The sequence below is a fragment of the Amyelois transitella genome, chromosome 26 (genome assembly GCF_032362555.1).
Source record: "Amyelois transitella isolate CPQ chromosome 26, ilAmyTran1.1, whole genome shotgun sequence".
Taxonomy (NCBI): domain Eukaryota; kingdom Metazoa; phylum Arthropoda; class Insecta; order Lepidoptera; family Pyralidae; genus Amyelois; species Amyelois transitella.
In genome coordinates, this window is record NC_083529.1 from 3,748,235 (window position 1) to 3,765,193 (window position 16,959).

The 16,959-nt window shown below is 36.7% G+C and overlaps 3 protein-coding genes across 5 annotated transcripts; 2 read left to right on the plus strand and 1 right to left on the minus strand.

Annotated features, from left to right (window-relative positions):
* Window position 1: 1 nt before the first annotated feature.
* Window positions 2-4,426, plus strand: LOC106135291 (exosome complex component RRP41). Its single transcript, XM_013335547.2, has 6 exons — window positions 2-454; window positions 1,601-1,673; window positions 2,244-2,380; window positions 2,606-2,810; window positions 3,231-3,325; window positions 3,645-4,426. The coding sequence occupies exons 1-6, from the start codon at window positions 284-286 to the stop codon at window positions 3,714-3,716; spliced, it is 753 nt and encodes a 250-aa protein (XP_013191001.1). The 5' UTR covers window positions 2-283; the 3' UTR covers window positions 3,717-4,426.
* LOC106135290 (maternal protein exuperantia) lies at window positions 3,765-12,520 on the minus strand. 3 transcript variants are annotated; one of them, XM_013335543.2, is made up of 9 exons: window positions 12,341-12,520; window positions 10,667-10,841; window positions 8,061-8,213; window positions 7,285-7,427; window positions 6,683-6,888; window positions 5,753-6,025; window positions 5,337-5,479; window positions 4,949-5,045; window positions 3,765-4,744 (listed from the first exon to the last, which is right to left on the minus strand). In XM_013335543.2, exons 2-9 carry the CDS (start codon window positions 10,823-10,825, stop codon window positions 4,683-4,685), a joined length of 1,236 nt encoding a protein of 411 aa, XP_013190997.1. In that variant the 5' UTR covers window positions 10,826-10,841; window positions 12,341-12,520; the 3' UTR covers window positions 3,765-4,682. The 3 variants fall into 3 exon arrangements, with proteins under 3 accessions (XP_013190997.1, XP_013191000.1, XP_013190998.1); XM_013335546.2 differs by lacking the exon at window positions 12,341-12,520 and adding an exon at window positions 12,216-12,310; XM_013335544.2 differs by lacking the exon at window positions 12,341-12,520 and adding an exon at window positions 11,661-11,776.
* A 1,324-nt stretch (window positions 12,521-13,844) lies between these two features.
* Window positions 13,845-16,945, plus strand: LOC106135281 (tRNA (adenine(37)-N6)-methyltransferase). Its single transcript, XM_013335532.2, has 6 exons — window positions 13,845-14,030; window positions 14,118-14,215; window positions 14,455-14,683; window positions 15,210-15,367; window positions 15,716-15,911; window positions 16,268-16,945. Exons 1-6 carry the CDS (start codon window positions 13,963-13,965, stop codon window positions 16,824-16,826), a joined length of 1,308 nt encoding a protein of 435 aa, XP_013190986.1. The 5' UTR covers window positions 13,845-13,962; the 3' UTR covers window positions 16,827-16,945.
* Window positions 16,946-16,959: the final 14 nt, after the last annotated feature.

A 16,959-nucleotide genomic window follows, 5' to 3' on the forward strand; every position in this document is an offset into this window, starting at 1 on the left:
CATCATTTTAAGACAATAAGACATCTGATGTATAAATATTTGGAAATTTTAGGTTAGGTGTTGTGTTCTGTTGTATTTTATTGTGTAGTTTGATTGAAGATCACTTAATTTAGAAATAGGAAAGCATCTCAACAATGAAACAGTGATGCATTTACTTTTAAGCTTTCAAAGTATGTATTAATTCATGAATTGTTGACTTCGTTGTGTGATAATAAGTCGCTACATTAAATAATTGATTGTATGTCTATACTGTCCTATTGGAACATTCCTTTGAAATAATATAATGCCGGGTCCCGAATTGCTTTCAAGTCAAGGACTAAGATTAGATGGACGTAGACCAAACGAACTTCGTCGAATCCGGTGCAAACTCGGCGTCTTCACCCAACCAGACGGTAGCGCATATTTAGAACAAGGAAACACGAAAGTTTTGGCTGCTGTTTATGGTCCACACCAGGTAACATAGCTAATGCGATTTTTTTCATATACATATAATCACGACTAAAACCCTTGCGGGGTAGACAGAGTCAACATCTTGAACTTGAATGTCAGCTGAACATAGCCTTTCAGTCTTAACTGAAAAGCTACAATCAGCTGTACAGTTTTAATTATGGAATCAAGATCCAAATAGTGACAGCTTGCTAGCATATCGCCCACAAGAAGGATCCAAAGTCTTTAAGCCTCACTCTTAGGCGCTTTTAAGACATCAATGGCAATGATATGGAGTGATCCTTCCAAAGAGCCGCGAAACACATGGCACACCATTATTTTTAATGATTAAGGCTACTTAATTCTGCAATCAATTAAGTAATTAAGTGAGAACTCTGACCTTAGAATTTCCTTCGTTATATAGCTGTTCAGCTATAAATAAATAAATATAAGTAATAAATAAATGTTTATGAGATAAATACACAAAATTTTGAGATACTAACTCAACAATACTATATGTTATGATTATGTATAACACCTTGTTAGGTGATTACTACCTGTACTATTTGTTAATTTTTGCAATGCAGCATACTACACCTTTTATTAACCCTTAGCAAAAGCAAATAATTATTCTATTATATTCATTAGTAAAAAGTCTCAAGCCCTGACTCAGGAACTAACATATATGAAGTAGGTAGAAAGAGAAAAATACTTTTTTTCAAAATAGGATTGTTTATTGCACTGCTGAAATAGAGGATCGTTTTTGTGTGAAACAAATAACAAACAAAATTTAGATTCGTAACTTTCACTGTAATTTGAACTAAATGCAATACATTTCATTTATTACTTTGAATTATAAACTATGATCTAAAATGAGTGAACTCAATTATTTTTATTTGATAAAAGGTATCGCTTATTGACATCAACATAAATTAAGTCTTATTTCATCTATTACTGCATCCATTTCGTAGTTAATTCTTGACTCAGGGCTTGGGACACTCCACATGTTAATTCAAAAAAGCAGCTGCCAGTCACCTCACTCACGGCTCATTGTAACATGATTCAAAATGTGTAAGATAAAATTAGGATACATTACATAAGGGTTTAATAACTATTATTTATGAGTAGTACAATGAAACGCAGAAATTTACAATATTAAAGTTCTTCATTTCAGGCTGCCAAATCCAAAAGTTCCAATGATGGTGTGGTTGTCAATTGCCAGTACAGCATGGCCACGTTTTCAACAGGTAGATTAATTTAGGGTTTAATATAATAAATAAATACATAGGATAAATTACACAGATTCAGTTAATCTGGAATTAAGTTCAATACTGTGTTTACGAAATACTTACTCATATTTTATAATAAATACTTGTATAGATAGATAAATATCCAAGACCCAGGCCAAATACAAAAAGTTTGTTTCTCATCATGCCCTCTGGCTGGGAATCAAATCCAGGACCTCTGGTGTCACAGACAAGCACTACCGCACCTCAGCGGCTGTCAAAATGTGCATTTGCTTGCGTAAAGAAACTGGAAGTGTAAAAAAGAATATGGAGTGTTAAAATATGTCATGTTCCTAGGACATATTTAAACACTCAATTTTCTTTTTATTTTTATCATCTTTTTCCAATATGCTCCTTATTATATTTATAGGCTTGAATCACTTTACTGATAAGGTAGGTGATTTCCTGCTTCTGTTAGTCAAGCATCAATCAACAAGTGGTTAGACTACCCAAACACTTGGAACAAACCAAATCAGAAATCTTAATCTCGTAACGAGAAGAGGCAAATAATAGTGTATTGTCTTCTTATAGGTGAAAGAAAAAATCGTCCCCGTGGTGATCGCAAGTCCCAAGAAATGTCGATGCACCTACGGCAAGCTTTGACTGCAGCAATAAAGACAGAATTATATCCTCGCTCCCAGATTGATGTTTATGTGGAGGTCTTGCAGGTTTGTACAGATGACCTTTAAGTCGTTAATGATACAGAAATGTTGAATGACCTTTCATTTAAAGTTCCCGTGCGATTTGCAAATAACCTGTATTTCGTAGGTGGTGTAATTTCGTGGCTTTTTGTAGATGGCGCTAAATTCGTCACTTTTTGTAGATGACGCTTAATTCACGCGGGCGAAGCTGCGGTTGAAAGCTAGTGATTTGATAACTTGATTGATATCTAGGCAGACGGCGGCGCGTACTGCGCATGCGTGAACGCGGCGACGCTAGCGCTAACGGACGCGGGGATCCCCCTGCGAGCGTACGCGTGCGCTTGTTCGGCGTCCATGGCGTGGCGCGGGGGAGCCCCCGAGCCCTTGGTGGACGTGGGCCACGTGGAGGAGGCCGCTGGGGGAGTCGTGCTGACAGTGGCCAGCCTTCCCAATACTGGTAAGTATTCCTTGTTTTCCACACTGTGCTAAAAGGAAGTTACCTGGTTCGGGAAAGGCCTAGGCGAAAATTGTATGCATGCTAGGATTAATTGGATGCATGCAAGCATATTAAATATAAAACATAATAAGGCTAATTTTGGTGATTACATGACATAAAGAGGAAAATATAAGAAGCTTTATATCATTAACAAAGGTACATACATAAACCACGCCTCTTTCCCGGAGGGATATCCCTGCATACTTCTTTCGCTTTATCCAAATTCAACTCTTTTATAATATCATTTCTCAAAATCATCAACAAAGATATCAATTTACAATAAAGTATATTAAATGCTTAATCTTCCGTCACTTTCAAAAAATCTACTTGTGTGCTAAAATAGTCTTGTTTATCTCAAGAGTATTCTACTTTTTGTTCCAGGTAGTGTTGCATTACTAGAGATGTCTCATAGACTGCACATGGACTACTTCGACGTGGTGATGAGCCGCGCCATGCAGGGCTGTAGAGATATTGAGGTGAGCATCGAGCAGGGAGTCCTTTTGTGATAGAATATTTTCATTGAAAGGGAATCGCTCCTTTCAAGGTTGAGGGTATTTATTACGTTATTTGATATGGAGTCTCCTCAACACTAGTCCGCCTAGTAAAACCGCTTCTAATCGTATTCTCTTTTTTTGAAGTGTAAAAAACACTTTCCTATATACTGCATTAGTCTGCTCAGAAAACAAGATAATCGTGGACAAACATACATACAAACAGGTGCAAATAAAAACTATCTTTTTTAAAAATGGGCTCGTGGGTCCACAATATTGTAATCACGCCAATCTTTTGTTCCAGGTTATACTGGACAGAGCTGTAAGAGAACATTTAGCAGAAGGTTGGACGAAGCAGGATATTGTTACTATATGAAATAAATTCATATATAAAACGTACGAGGTTTCATTAAAGAAAAAACCGTTTTTATGTAGACTTACATATTTATTAGAGATCTGAACAAAATAAGAAATTAAATTATATGTACAGTCTATGTTAAAACTAACTAAATTAGAGGTAAGTTAATAGGTACACACTCGTTTCTATTACATAGCTTATTGTATGGTAAATGATAACTTGAATGTACGGATCCATACTATGGCAAACTTGGCAAAGCGCGAGCTCAGAAACAGCCTATAAACTTACAACGCAAAAAGAAAGAAATAAATAAGTATTTAGATATCACGGATGTTAAAAAAATCAGTCCATCCATTCCATGTGATTGCACACATTTGTATAAATAAAAAGGTAAATAAATAAACCAATTGTACTTTTTAAACCTCATTCAAGCCCCATATGTAACTAAAACAATAAATATTGTAACTTTCTTTAAGCCGTAAACTGTGATATTAAATAGTAAAAAAACTTTGTTCTCTCACAAAGTTCCTAACATTACTGCAACAACATAATTGCAAATTTAAATCTTGTCCGTGTAAAATCGGCCCAATAATACATTATTATGTATACGATATTGCAATAACAACAAAAACGTTGTTCACTACGTAGACACAAAAATATTATTATGGATATACAAAAACGTTATATCTTATTACACTGAGTTGCTAAGGCACTCACTACATTATCAACTATGTATATAGAAGAACTTTATGCAATAAGCAAAAAATAAAAAGAGAAATCTGGGTATTCAAGAATGAAAAAAAATTATTATGTTAACGCGTTCACCGATGCATGCAAAACAAATTTTTGTTTCAATTCCAAAGGAGACTTAACCTAGTATTAATACGATAAATGTTTTTGTCACGTCCCGATGGCTCTGTAATGCTAAACGATAGTAATATGTAGAAAAGTCTAAGCTTTAGTATGGATAGAAGCGGCTGGTCGTTAGTTAGCGGCCACCGCCTCTGGTTCAGCCTTTACTTGTTGACTAGAATCGCCCGCCACATCTGAAATACAAATATTAAAAAAATTATCAATCACTAAAAATATTGTCCAAAATTTTATAATAGTTTTCAGGAATGGAAACAAAATCTTGATAATATGTATTTAAAGAACAAATAACTATTTGTTCCTTCTTAGAGCATATAATATGTAGTTTGCCTAAGACATGATCATGCTTGGTAAATGATTGTGTTAATGAATTCACTCACCATTATTAGTTTTGTTGGGTGAGTGTTGTGGTGAGGAGTTCTGCGACTCACTGGTGCTGCCATCTGCGTCGGCCGTCTCGCCCGCTGACGACGTCGCCTGAAAAATATTAGTTAGATTTACATTCAGGGAAAACTATTACAAAATATTTTTTATTCAAAACATGCTCATTAAGGCAACTGGATATGTGACCATGATGTTGGAAGAATGATGAATGGGTTAGAGGATTATGGTAAAAGTTGCACAAAATAAATGTTCCTTTTCCCTTCGTCTTTTACATCATTTGGAAATAGATGGAGCGGTCTTATCCTAAAGTATCGGGAACCACACTGCACCAATAGTCTGAAGCCTGGAGAACGACATACAAAAATTTATTACGATTTTACATACCCTGTTCCTAATTCTGGGCGCTTTCGGTTTGGGGCCTTTGGGCTCCTTGGCGGGGTCGAAGTGGGAGTCGAAAATCTCTATTAACTCCTGGATATCTTCATCCTTCGCCGAAACTGCCAACGCTTTTAGTTGCTTTTCTAGACCTGCAATAAGAAACATATTCGAATTAATGGTCTTTGAAAATACTTTAGTACATTTGGTTTGATTTTTTGATATGTTTAATTCTTATTGGCATATAATTTTCTGACAATCCAAATATATAAAAGCTCGGCCAAGGCAGGCGGAGTTATTTAATTAATAAAAAAAATAATTTAAAAAAATAATCGCGAGGTTTTACTGTTTTAATTTCACAAGACAATGCAATCACGTCAATATAGTAACTAATTCATTCGTTAATTTAAAAAAAAATCATTCACCTTCGACCTTCTGACTCTCCCAAGCGGACTGCATCTGTGAATACAAGAGGCCGGCATCAGCCAACAGTCTCCTCAGTTGCGTGACCCGCTTCCTCTCCGGCCGGGCCGACCTCAGCAGCGGCGCGAACACCGGGCGGAACGTGTTCTGTCTCTCCAGCAGCGTCTTGAGGCTGGCCAGCGCCTCCAGCTCCGTGGCGACGGGCCGCGCCCACGTGCGGGCGGTCTCCAACATGTCACCGCCTTCTCCGCCAGCGCCTACTTCTTGCTGTTCCCCTGGAAGGTAGTCGATTGAGAGGTTTTTTTTTTAATGGAAAAGTAGTGTTTGAATTACCATTATTAAGTAACAAATCAAATTAGAAATATTTGTCCTTTGCGATATAAAAAAACGCAACGAGATAAGAGCTTACATGCCAAAATTGGGTGATATGAAACCCGGTTTTCATCTATCTTTTTTTGAACTTAACATGTAAAACCTTAAGTCTCTTTCTAAACAATCAAGTAAAATATAGCTATTCCAGTATGTTCCAAGCCCTCAGATCTCATAATCTAACAGTCACAGGGCACCTGCAGCCGCGCCGGCCACGCTGCTCTCACAGAGCGACATAACGTTGTCGCCAACCGGACGCGGCCACTCCCCTCCACGCTTGGTTTTCGTCATCGGGCAAGAACATCATCTCACTTAGCTACAGAGGTAAAAAAACTGCATAGTCAACTCATGTAAACGGTGTTTTTAAAAAACTGCATAGTTACCTACTATGTTTTTCAAGTATGGTTTTAGTATTTTTCTTATAGGGTTAATTCATAATTTTTTTATTAGTTCTAAAAACCGACATGCGAGCTGACAACTGAAGAGAATCTAAAGTCCTAAATTATTTATAAGTATTAGGACATCAATTTGTAATTAAAATGTTGAATATAGCCACATCTCACCTTGAGCCAAATGTTCTACAATCCTGTAAGCAGCATTGGCTCGGTCCAGGGCAGAGTCCACGGAGAGTGTGTCAGCATCCAACAATACCCGGGCTAACACTCGCAGCGAGACAGACTTCACTGTGGACTTGCATTTGTCTGCGGCCAATGCGTAGCTGTCCGTGAAGCCGGCTACTATAGATTTGAAGCGGTCCAGAAGCTTGTACCTGGTGAATATAAGGTTAGTTTTTAAAATGCGTTACTATGGACATAAAAAGCTTTTAATGTAATTTAGTTAGCACTAATCAACAACAATACAGAAAAGTACATACATACATACTTTCTGCTCTGTCTACTTCGCAAGGGATATAGTCGTGACTATATTATAGTCTATATCCCTTGCAGAGTAGACAGAGCCAACAGTCTTGAAACTTGAAAATCTGAAAGGCCGCGTTCAGCTGTTTGGCTTAATGATAGAATTGAGATTCAATTAGTGACATGTTGCTAGCCCATCGCCTAAATGAAGAATCCCAACTTTATAAGCCTATCCCACAGTCGCCTTTGAGTGGTCCTATTGGGGCTGGGAACCATACAGGAAAGTGTAAAACTATAATGCAACTGACCTGGTGAGAGCCTCCAACAGCATGGTGGGGCTGAGGCGGCGGGGCTCGTGGTAGATGAGGATGACGCTGCCGTCTCCCTTCTCCTTCTCCAGCCAGTCCAGGAAGTCGGTCAGAGCGGATATCTCGGACTTTGTCTTCAGGATCTGTGGCAGAAGAATTAGAACACTGTTCAAGTGAAGCTATTTCGTTTCCGTGACATGTCTCTTATCATATGTATATACATGTCTACAAATCATCCAAGGCAGATAGAGCCTGATAGACCACGTTCAGCTGTTTGGCTTTACGAATAATAGAATGAAGATTAAAATCATAACAGATTACTAGTCCATCTACCACAATAGATCCATGCCAATGAGTTGCGAGTGGTCATATTCTTTTTTCTACTGGTGGCGGGAATCACACGGCACATATCACTTATCATTGATTATGAAAATGCGTATGCAGTAGGTCTAGACCAATAAAGGAGTAGCGTGAGCGAAGTTATGGGTTCGACCACCACTAAAGCTGCTCCGATAATATTGTATTGCTGTTTATAGCCATGGTTAATTCAATTTTAGTGTGGCTAAGAGAAATAAGTTTATTTTAGGATACATGACGTCAACATAAATTTTACTTCCAAAGCGCAAGTTAGAAGAAGCGGCGGAACAAACTACACTGGAGCATTTTCACCAGACGTCTATTTACAATCGACGTTCATAATATCGCCACAGTAGCAGACTTTCATATCTGGCAAAACCCACAGGAGAGCTAAGCCGCTTATAATATTATCTACGAACCTTATGAGTGGTGGTGTCTTTGAGCATCCGGTAGCGGCCGACGGTGACCACGCGCACGTTGTGCCGCCGCCGCGCGCCCGGGTTCAAGTCGCCGTACGGCATTATGTACTGAGAGTACGACTGCTTAGGAGTATACGCGGCTATTTGGCATATCTGTGAAAAATTAAATTTCATAAATACAGCTGGAGCATTGGTGGGAAAGCAGTAAGGTCTTCCTTTTGCCAGTTAGAGGTGCCAAGTTAGAATCTTAGTTGAGATTCATGTGACCATGTTAATTTATATTAGTTTCACTTGATATTATTTTCCTTCGAGTTACCTAAATGTGTATAAGATTTCTTATGACAAGGACAAGGAAAAATATCTTGTAGAACAAACAAGGTTGCAGTGTGACTGGATCCTGGATAGCTTTTTCTTGCGAGCCAAAAAATACCTTAATATGGTCTACCTGGTGTCCAATTTTGAATTGCTTATTATTAAAATGTTGCCTTAGTATGGCACGCGCTAGTTTCTCGCGCGATAAAATATGCGTCGCGCGTGCCATGATACGGGAGCTGGGTTTTCAATATGTATAAGAGATATTTTTATATTGATAAAGAAATAACATCACAATAGGGTTTATTTACTAATGACATAGGGTAATTGCGCTGGTTTGGCGTCCAGTTCTACTTTTCGTCCATTTCACTTTTAAACGCATATAAAAAGAATATAAACACACCTATGCACGCATGTTGCAACTTGTCACGATCCTTCATACTTAAGCAACAGTTCTAACAACCACAAAATCCAATTTGTCAAGTGAAAACTTCGAAAAAATTAAACTCAGTGGCCGGCATGTGTTCGTGTTGCGTAGACGTCATTGCCGATACAAAAAAAATAGCTGGTGCAGGAACACTCTGTGGTGGGTTTTATGACTATTTCACATAGATTGGGTAATATTTTGGCATGTAAGGATATTTAAGAGTATAACTAACATTATGTTCAGGTTATTTTACAATGTTTTTGTAGTAATCTTAGTAAAAGTTTGCGGACGAATACTGACATGCCTATTTTACCAATTATTTGGTATCCGTCCACGTGGACGGAAACTAAAACAGCAAGCTAAATATTTGGAATGTTCATTTTACTTTTTCAGACCTATAAAAAAATATGTGTTTTCTTTACATATGAACTTTATTGGCTATTTGACAAGATATTTAGTTAACGTCCAATAATTTCTCAGTATTGCTTGTTTAAAAAAATGTTTAAATGGCATGGACGAAAACTAAACAGCAATTTTTTTTGTATTAGTTTTCGTCCATAATGGTGTGGAATCTACTTCTAACACATTTTCTTGTTAATTCGTACAGGTTTTTCTAGTAGGTACTAAACTATGAAATTAATTGTTATAGATGGATTCGGGGAAATAAAAAAAGCAGGAAATCTACTGCTGAAGAATAAATATTTTTGTTGATTAAATAAAAGATTATAAAGACAGTTTTTATTTAACATTGCATTTTTACTCTTTTTTACATACTGGACGGAAACTAGATCACACCAGGGCGAAAACCAAATTTTTTGGACGAAAACTAGTGAAATCTGCCATTTAACATTTAATTATTTATATAAAAAACAATGTAGTTATAATTAAAAGTTTCTTTATTTTTATCAAAAATAGACTATATGAGGTATTTAAACAAATATGAGCTATTTTAATTAGGATACTTTATCATATTATTTTTACGTCTGAAAGCTAGCAACTCCGCTAATTGGACGAAAACCAGCGCAATCACCCTACTATATGATAAGTTTTATCTTTCTTATAGTTCATACGCGGGGATTTACTTAAATATCCTTCTGATTCTGATAAGTACGGGGAATAACCATAACCCTATACTATTAAACAAGCAATATTTGTATATTAATAAATATGTATTCGTGGCTCTAAGGATTTCGTCAAAATTTGAAATAAAGGTGCATACGGGGGTAAAAATATAAATTTTGCTGGGTGTCCCAAGTCTGGGAAAATTCATTTTTCAAATATTTTCACTCTAAATGATTTTCCCATAAGATGGTAGATAGGAATTGATCATTTCGGCGTCTTGCTGGTGGTGCGTCACGTTGTTTCACATTATTATGAAATTAAATTTGATTTAAATCATAGAAGACAAGTAACTAGTTAATGATGGACTGATATATTTGATTACAAGAAGTTCATTGTTATACCTAATCTACCTACTTCCTTATCATGTAAATGAATTGATAATTATTTGTAAACCTACACATCGGCATTTCTTTGTGCTCATTAAGGTTTGATTCCAAAGGAAATTCTGGAGGAAATATATAAATTAAGTACCTACACAGGGATATTTTTTGTTAATTCAAATAAATCTGCCAGGGTTTAACGTAAAATGAGCCTTCACCACTCATAAAAGCACTTCTCAAAATAGGAACTTCGGCAATCCAATTTCCTGGGATATGACTAAATGTACAGTGTATCAGTTAGATCTAGAGTAATAATAATCTACCTACTAACCTTCAAATTTGCATTACCTGTTGCTCTCAGCCACAATGCTTCAAACCCCATCATAGAAAACTAGTCTACTCTACGCCTTAACTTAAAAACTAACCTCATCAATAAGCCTTCTGCCAGTTGTGTCCATGTCCCATCCAACGAGAGTGTACTTGCCCGGCGGGAGCCCCGCTGGTTTCTCTGCCAGAGCGGGGATCTGCTCATTCGGTGTCTCCATCTCGCCCCCATTTGCTTTAACTTCGGTCACCATGGCCATCAAACTATATCAATACCTGTCAACCAATATGTTTGTTAAATTTATTTTATATAGATGCCTAATCTATAGAATCTTTTGTATGTGAATAGTTAGTATAAATACAAAATGGATAAGTATTATATCAGGGTAAATGCAGTGGAAATGAGAGTGTTAAGGAGTATGTTGGGTTTGAAATTGAGTGACCGGATAAGGAGATAAGGAACAGCGATAAGGAACAGCGTGTGATAAGGGCATTCCCTTATTCCATTCCATTGTGATTTGAAAGATGTAGTTACAGGAATAGAAAAGGGTATGTTGAGATGGTTCGGTCATGTGGAGAGGATGAATGGAAACAGGTTGACTAAGCAGATATACAAGGAGAGTGTGGAGGGAAAGGTTGGAGTGGGAAGACCTAGACAAATGTATCTTGATTAAATTAAGGACGTCCTGGTAAAGGGTCAGGTCAAAAGTACCCGAAACCGCCGAGCCTGCATGAAGAGAGTTATGAATGTGGATGAAGCGAAGGAAATATGCAGAGATCGTGGCAAGTGGAAAGAGGTAGTCTCTGCCTACCCCTCCGGGAAAGAGGCGTGATTTTATGTATGTATGTACATTTTATTTTAAGCATTCAACTTTGTTTTTAAGTATACAGGATCAAATTTTAACCAAAGCAGTTGTTTGTCATTTTTAAACTCGACTTTGAAGCTGAATAACATATGGTGCAAGTGACAGATTACTAGGATAAAAGTAATGTACACTTATTTAATATCATAAGCTTGTATTAAGCTCTTCAATTAGAAACTTTATTTATTCTTATGAAAAAGATATATAAATGAATAAAATTATTTTTACTAACTTCTAACAATTTACATGTAGGTAGAAGATATTTTGTTTACTTTTGATATACTCAATAGTTATTCAAACAGTTTAATGACAGCAATTTCCAAAAAGGTATCTACAAAGCAAAACAAACAACAGGTTATGTTAATTACACTGAACATAAACAAAATTTTGTGGTTTTTTTTTTATTTGGATAGTTTTAAGATAGTGCTTTTTTTTCGTTATAAAAATTATGATATGATACCAGCCTGATAAATGAAGGTAGGATGAACAAAAAAAGATTGAAATGGGTAGGTAGAAAGATAAGCATTGCAGGTGTTTATCAAAATGTGAATCCAAGTACATATGGTACCTGTTTCATATATTCACTGAAATACCTTCATAAGAAATGCGGATAATTGGAAATTAGCTACAAAAAAACTAGCCTATACATTTGGTGTAAAAGCACTGACCGAAAATATCGATCACATGAAAACAAATTAATCAGACTAAAGTGCGGTAGCCGCAACTATATCACAGGCCTGCTATTAACATAAGAGGAAGAAGCTTGAATACTAATTATGTTAATTACCATCAGATTGATATAAGACAAGCGGAAAACATAAAAATTATCGAAATATAGGACACGTGGCGATCCTTTCCTGAAGACAATTTGCCCCACCCTAGCATGTCAAAATATTGCAGGATTTTACTCACGCCTAAAATTTAATGATGTTTATATGTATTTGAAGAATTTCTTAACACACGGAGGATCTCTTCTGTCCCTGTAGATTATACTGCAATGTAAAATAAATGAGTAAAAATATCACAAAACCTCAGCACGTGTGCGGCAAATGGCAAACCGCAATATAGCAATAGTGATGTGCAACGAAATCGAGAAATATTAATTGAATGGAATATGTTTTGACGTGCTGGTGATTTTTATCTGTTTATGACTATATTGAAATTTATTTTTATACAATTAGACAAAATAGTTACCTAATGTGCCACGTAAATAGTGGGAAAAGGTAACATAACAAAAAAGAAAAAGGCTTAGAACAGATAGAGGTCAAACACACTCAAATTCCAAATAAAAGAAACATAAAGGCATATTAGAACCTTTTGGACAAAAGGTCCGGGAACAGTGAATCTGAAACTGTGTGCGGTATCACTTGATGACTAATTAGAGAGCTTTAAATTATCTGGCTAAAATAATCTTTGCACCTACGGAGGTGGAAGTGTGCCATTCAATAATGACATTGCTGCCAGCCTTCTGTGCAAATTTCGTAGGTTTATACTGTACGATTTCTAAATTTAGTCCTTCTCAACTGAAGATGGTAAAAACAAAGGTCATGTGTTTATATTAATGTTAGTGGCTAAAGGAACATTCATATGTAATCATTACATGTAAATGGTACCCACCTTCTAAATACGAAAAGGGGTGCATAAGTATGAAGTACGGTTTATGTACCTTATCTATCTTATTTTGATATACAAAACCTTTTGGTGATTGAAACGACTTTACACAACAAGCTTAAAGAAAATCAGACAGAATAACTAGTGAGAAAGGATAAACGAAAAAACGCGTTCGATTCTCAGGTTCAATTCAAGATATGACATCCTTTTAATATTCTTATTTTTTTTTCTTTATGGCTGTTATTGTAAAGAGTTTTTATAAGTTATTCTCATTATCTTATTAGGATCATTATTTTATAATAATACCTGCGTGGGTAACTAGGTATGCGCCGTTCTGTTCCGAAACATGCCGTGGTAGCACTGCGCTGCATCGTAACCCTTCCCACGGAGCACCCAGCACCGTCATCAGACTTACCAGAATTAGTCGCCCGCAACGATCTTTCACGGGAGCATTTTGCGCAGGGGCAATTTTTCTTAATACTTCCGCTAACCGGGAACGTACAGCATGTCGTAGGTATTCTTCGCGAGAGTACAACGAAATGGTTCGAATCAAATAGTATGTAATCATTACATGTTCACACAAAATTTACACAAAGCGTATAGATTGTATGAGACTGAGAGTAAGTATTTCTTGCTAAAAGAGAGCCGTTCCATACTCTACGAATCGATTGATTCAAATGTATTCAAAATTTATAAACTTAGCCTGCTGCAGTGCTTCACAAGATAGAACCAAAAATAAAAAACAAAATTGACTTTGTCAAATATTTGATGATTTGTCATTGTCAACTATCTTGATGTTATTGTCAATGTTATGTATATGAAATCGAACAAGAATTGTCTGGCTAGCTTGTTTTGTTTGTTGTAAATCGAATTTCGTATCGTAAATAAGTTATTATTGTATTCATGAAATATAAAATTGTAAAATGTCAGAAAATATCGAACATTATCGGAATCAAATAGTTTTAGCTAGAACCGAAATAAAGAATTTACGGTACGATGGATGTTGAATGCTTATGTGGAAACTCATTTGTAACACGCAGTATTTAGATTTTTGTTAATTAATTTCTATATATTTCAGGCAACAGCTATCTGCACTTAAACATGAGCATCTAAAGGAAATAAGTGTCATAAAATCAGCTCTGAACGACTTGCGGTGTACAAATTGTGCCGGAACCGGTATTTTTTTAATTATTATTTCAAAGTATCTGCCTTACGTATGTACATACGTATGCATTATCACTAGCTTACATTACTGTGCGCACAATTTATCCTTTATTCACAAATTTTGCTTCTTCTCACCTCACCTAAAAACCAATTCTTAATAATTAATGCTGATTTTTGAACCCAAGTTCTTACTGAATGTTAATTCTCAATTTAAATTTTGTGGTTGCTAAGTAGGTACATTTATTTTGCAGCTTCTACTGTGGTAAACCACACAGACAGTCTGCCAACTACATCATCTTCAAATGATGACATCTCCTTACAACCAATTGGAGTGATAGAAACTCCATTCCAGAATAAGAGGGGGGTTCCTCGACAACCGTCAGTGCTGGCCAATGCTCGGGGAACTGTTGTGATAGATCAAAAAGTGTTTAATAATCCAGAACACGCTTTGAGTGGTCTGGAGGAGTTTTCTCATATTTGGTAAATATGATTCTCATCTTCTTCCTCCTTGCTCTAGTTCCGGTTTCATCTTCACCACTCTGATCGGGAGCCCTGGGTACTCCCTAGATCATAGATCCAGAATTGGGCATGTCAGGTTGTTACACAAAGCTACACTGACCTCCAAAACCTTTACAGGAGAAATTAAAACTGAATCCTTAGCTTTCCCTCACCCCAAGAGCATCATTCAATAAACAGATCAGGTAAACTGTATTTTTTTGTAGGCTACAATTGTTCTTTAATGATGAGTGCCAGTATTTTAAGGTATACCTTAAAATAATTAAATGGCATCTGTATAAACCTGATTCTTCTCCTTCCAAGGTAGTTAAATTCACTATGGATTATGTACTTGAAGTTCCGTAAAGCATTTAAGGTGAAGGCACAATTAGTCTAAGTCGATCCATTAATGCCAGATCATATTGAAACTAAATAATTTCCAATACAATACAAGCACTAACACTTCTAAAACTGCCCTTTAGTATAGATGAAGCACTCCCGTACTTTGCAGGATAATATTCTACTTCCATGCGACAGAGTCGACCAGCGTTCCGGCGAAAGTGGCGCCGCCGCGACTCGGTGGCGAAAGGCGAGGAGTGTTCTCCACCAGATCTCCACATCGGCCATGTCCTATTGGGTTGTCGCTAGTCAAAATCCATAGCATTGATGGTGAGTTTAAAGGTTCCTAGTAGTTTTAAAGGTGAAGTTAGTCGGAAAAGGTGAAGGGCCAGCTAAGAGTACTCTGTACCAGAAGCTTGCATGAAAATATTAATTAATGTGGATGAAGAAGTATGCAATTATTGTGGTATCTCTGCCTGCCTTTGTGGGAAAGTGGCGGAATGCATGTTTTTAATGTAAGCTGTAGTCATCATAATCTTGGAAATCAAGATAATGGGTATACTAAGTATATTTAAGTATTTTTATGTTAACCGTTATAATTAGTGGCAGCCGCATGTGTGAGCTGTTAGGTCTAACAAGTTAACCAAAGATCACATTTACATGACTAAACTATTCCAGGCAACAAAATCCACTTCCTCGGCGTGGACATGGTGTCTGGCACTCCAGTGTTGGACATCAAGCCTTACATTCCACAGTACGATTACCCAACAACATTCCCTGACGCCATGTCGTCTGTGACCCGTCCTCCGACTGAAGGGATCAGTGACGCAGCAGACAGCATGGCTGGTTTGGCAGTAGACGAAGAGTCTACAAGGTTGGTTTAAAACTAGTAACTATACCTTAAAAAATAGTAAAAACTTAACAGTCGTATAACTTCTTCAACTTTACAGTACATATTTTTGATAAGAAGGAACTTCTATATTCAAACTTTAGATAAGGTGTAAAAGTATTGTGAAATTGGCTTTTGTGCTGTGTTTTTTGGCTGAAAAAAAAACTGAAAAAAAGGATGACTGATAAACATGTTTTTTATTTTATATATTTATTTAGTGTAACAGTTTTCGAAATAACTGCAACATTATTAATATCAGTCTGCTATGAGTATTTAAAATTTATTAGTTATAGGTTTTACTTTTTTTTTGTACCAATATCCTGTTATAATTTTATTTCCAGCTTAAGCCCTCGAACCTTACACCCCATCAGAATCGAGACTAGTCCCTTATCTCGATCACCTTTCGAAGACGAAGCTTCAGGTGACCACCAGTCCCTCCTGACACCAGTCTCACCATCCCCTGACTCTCCTTCTAGCATAGACCAGCTCGATGGCCCCTTCAGACAAACAAGAAGATTGGATACCGAACGAGGAGCACCCGATGGCCAAGAAAGATATACACCACCACAATCAGCATTCCTTATGAACATGACTGATGATGGAATAAGAGTAGCTCCATGGATATCAAACCCACCATCACAGCGTTACGCAGTGAGGTTCACAGAAGATGCTCTCCAGAGGTTGAATGATCTCATCGGAGATAGAGCGAACACATTCAAAAGCAATATTGAAAGTCTACTTTCAGAGGATCCGAGATCTCATTACGTAAGGAGCAGATACCCTGATCATGAATACAGTTGTGTTTTAGAAGATTTGTCGATAAGTTGTGTGTTTGATGAGAATAGCTTCGTTTGTACGATAATGGCGGTAAGAAGCGCCGATGACTTGCAGCAGGCATGAAGTTTATTTATTTATTTAAATGAAGGCACTAAATAAATGTTGATAGCACAAAATTTGTATCAATAACTTGAAATGTGATGATAATATTACCTAATTCGCTGGATTTCACATAATTTTAAACTTAATGATTAAA

Excerpts from the sequence above, each read along its gene's own strand:
- LOC106135291 (XM_013335547.2), top strand. The coding sequence starts at position 284 with ATGCCGGGTCCCGAATTGCTTTCAAGTCAAGGACTAAGATTAGATGGA. Across the intron at positions 2,381-2,605 it reads TTTATGTGGAGGTCTTGCAG|GCAGACGGCGGCGCGTACTG; the intron begins GTTTGTACAGAT and ends ATTGATATCTAG. Across the intron at positions 3,326-3,644 it reads AGGGCTGTAGAGATATTGAG|GTTATACTGGACAGAGCTGT; the intron begins GTGAGCATCGAG and ends CTTTTGTTCCAG.
- LOC106135290 (XM_013335543.2), bottom strand. The coding sequence starts at position 10,825 with ATGGCCATGGTGACCGAAGTTAAAGCAAATGGGGGCGAGATGGAGACA. Across the intron at positions 5,046-5,336 it reads CGCCCAGAATTAGGAACAGG|GCGACGTCGTCAGCGGGCGA; the intron begins GTATGTAAAATC and ends AATATTTTTCAG. Across the intron at positions 4,745-4,948 it reads ACCCAACAAAACTAATAATG|ATGTGGCGGGCGATTCTAGT; the intron begins GTGAGTGAATTC and ends TTTGTATTTCAG.
- LOC106135281 (XM_013335532.2), top strand. The coding sequence starts at position 13,963 with ATGTCAGAAAATATCGAACATTATCGGAATCAAATAGTTTTAGCTAGA. Across the intron at positions 14,031-14,117 it reads ACCGAAATAAAGAATTTACG|GCAACAGCTATCTGCACTTA; the intron begins GTACGATGGATG and ends TATATATTTCAG. Across the intron at positions 15,368-15,715 it reads CAAAATCCATAGCATTGATG|GCAACAAAATCCACTTCCTC; the intron begins GTGAGTTTAAAG and ends AAACTATTCCAG.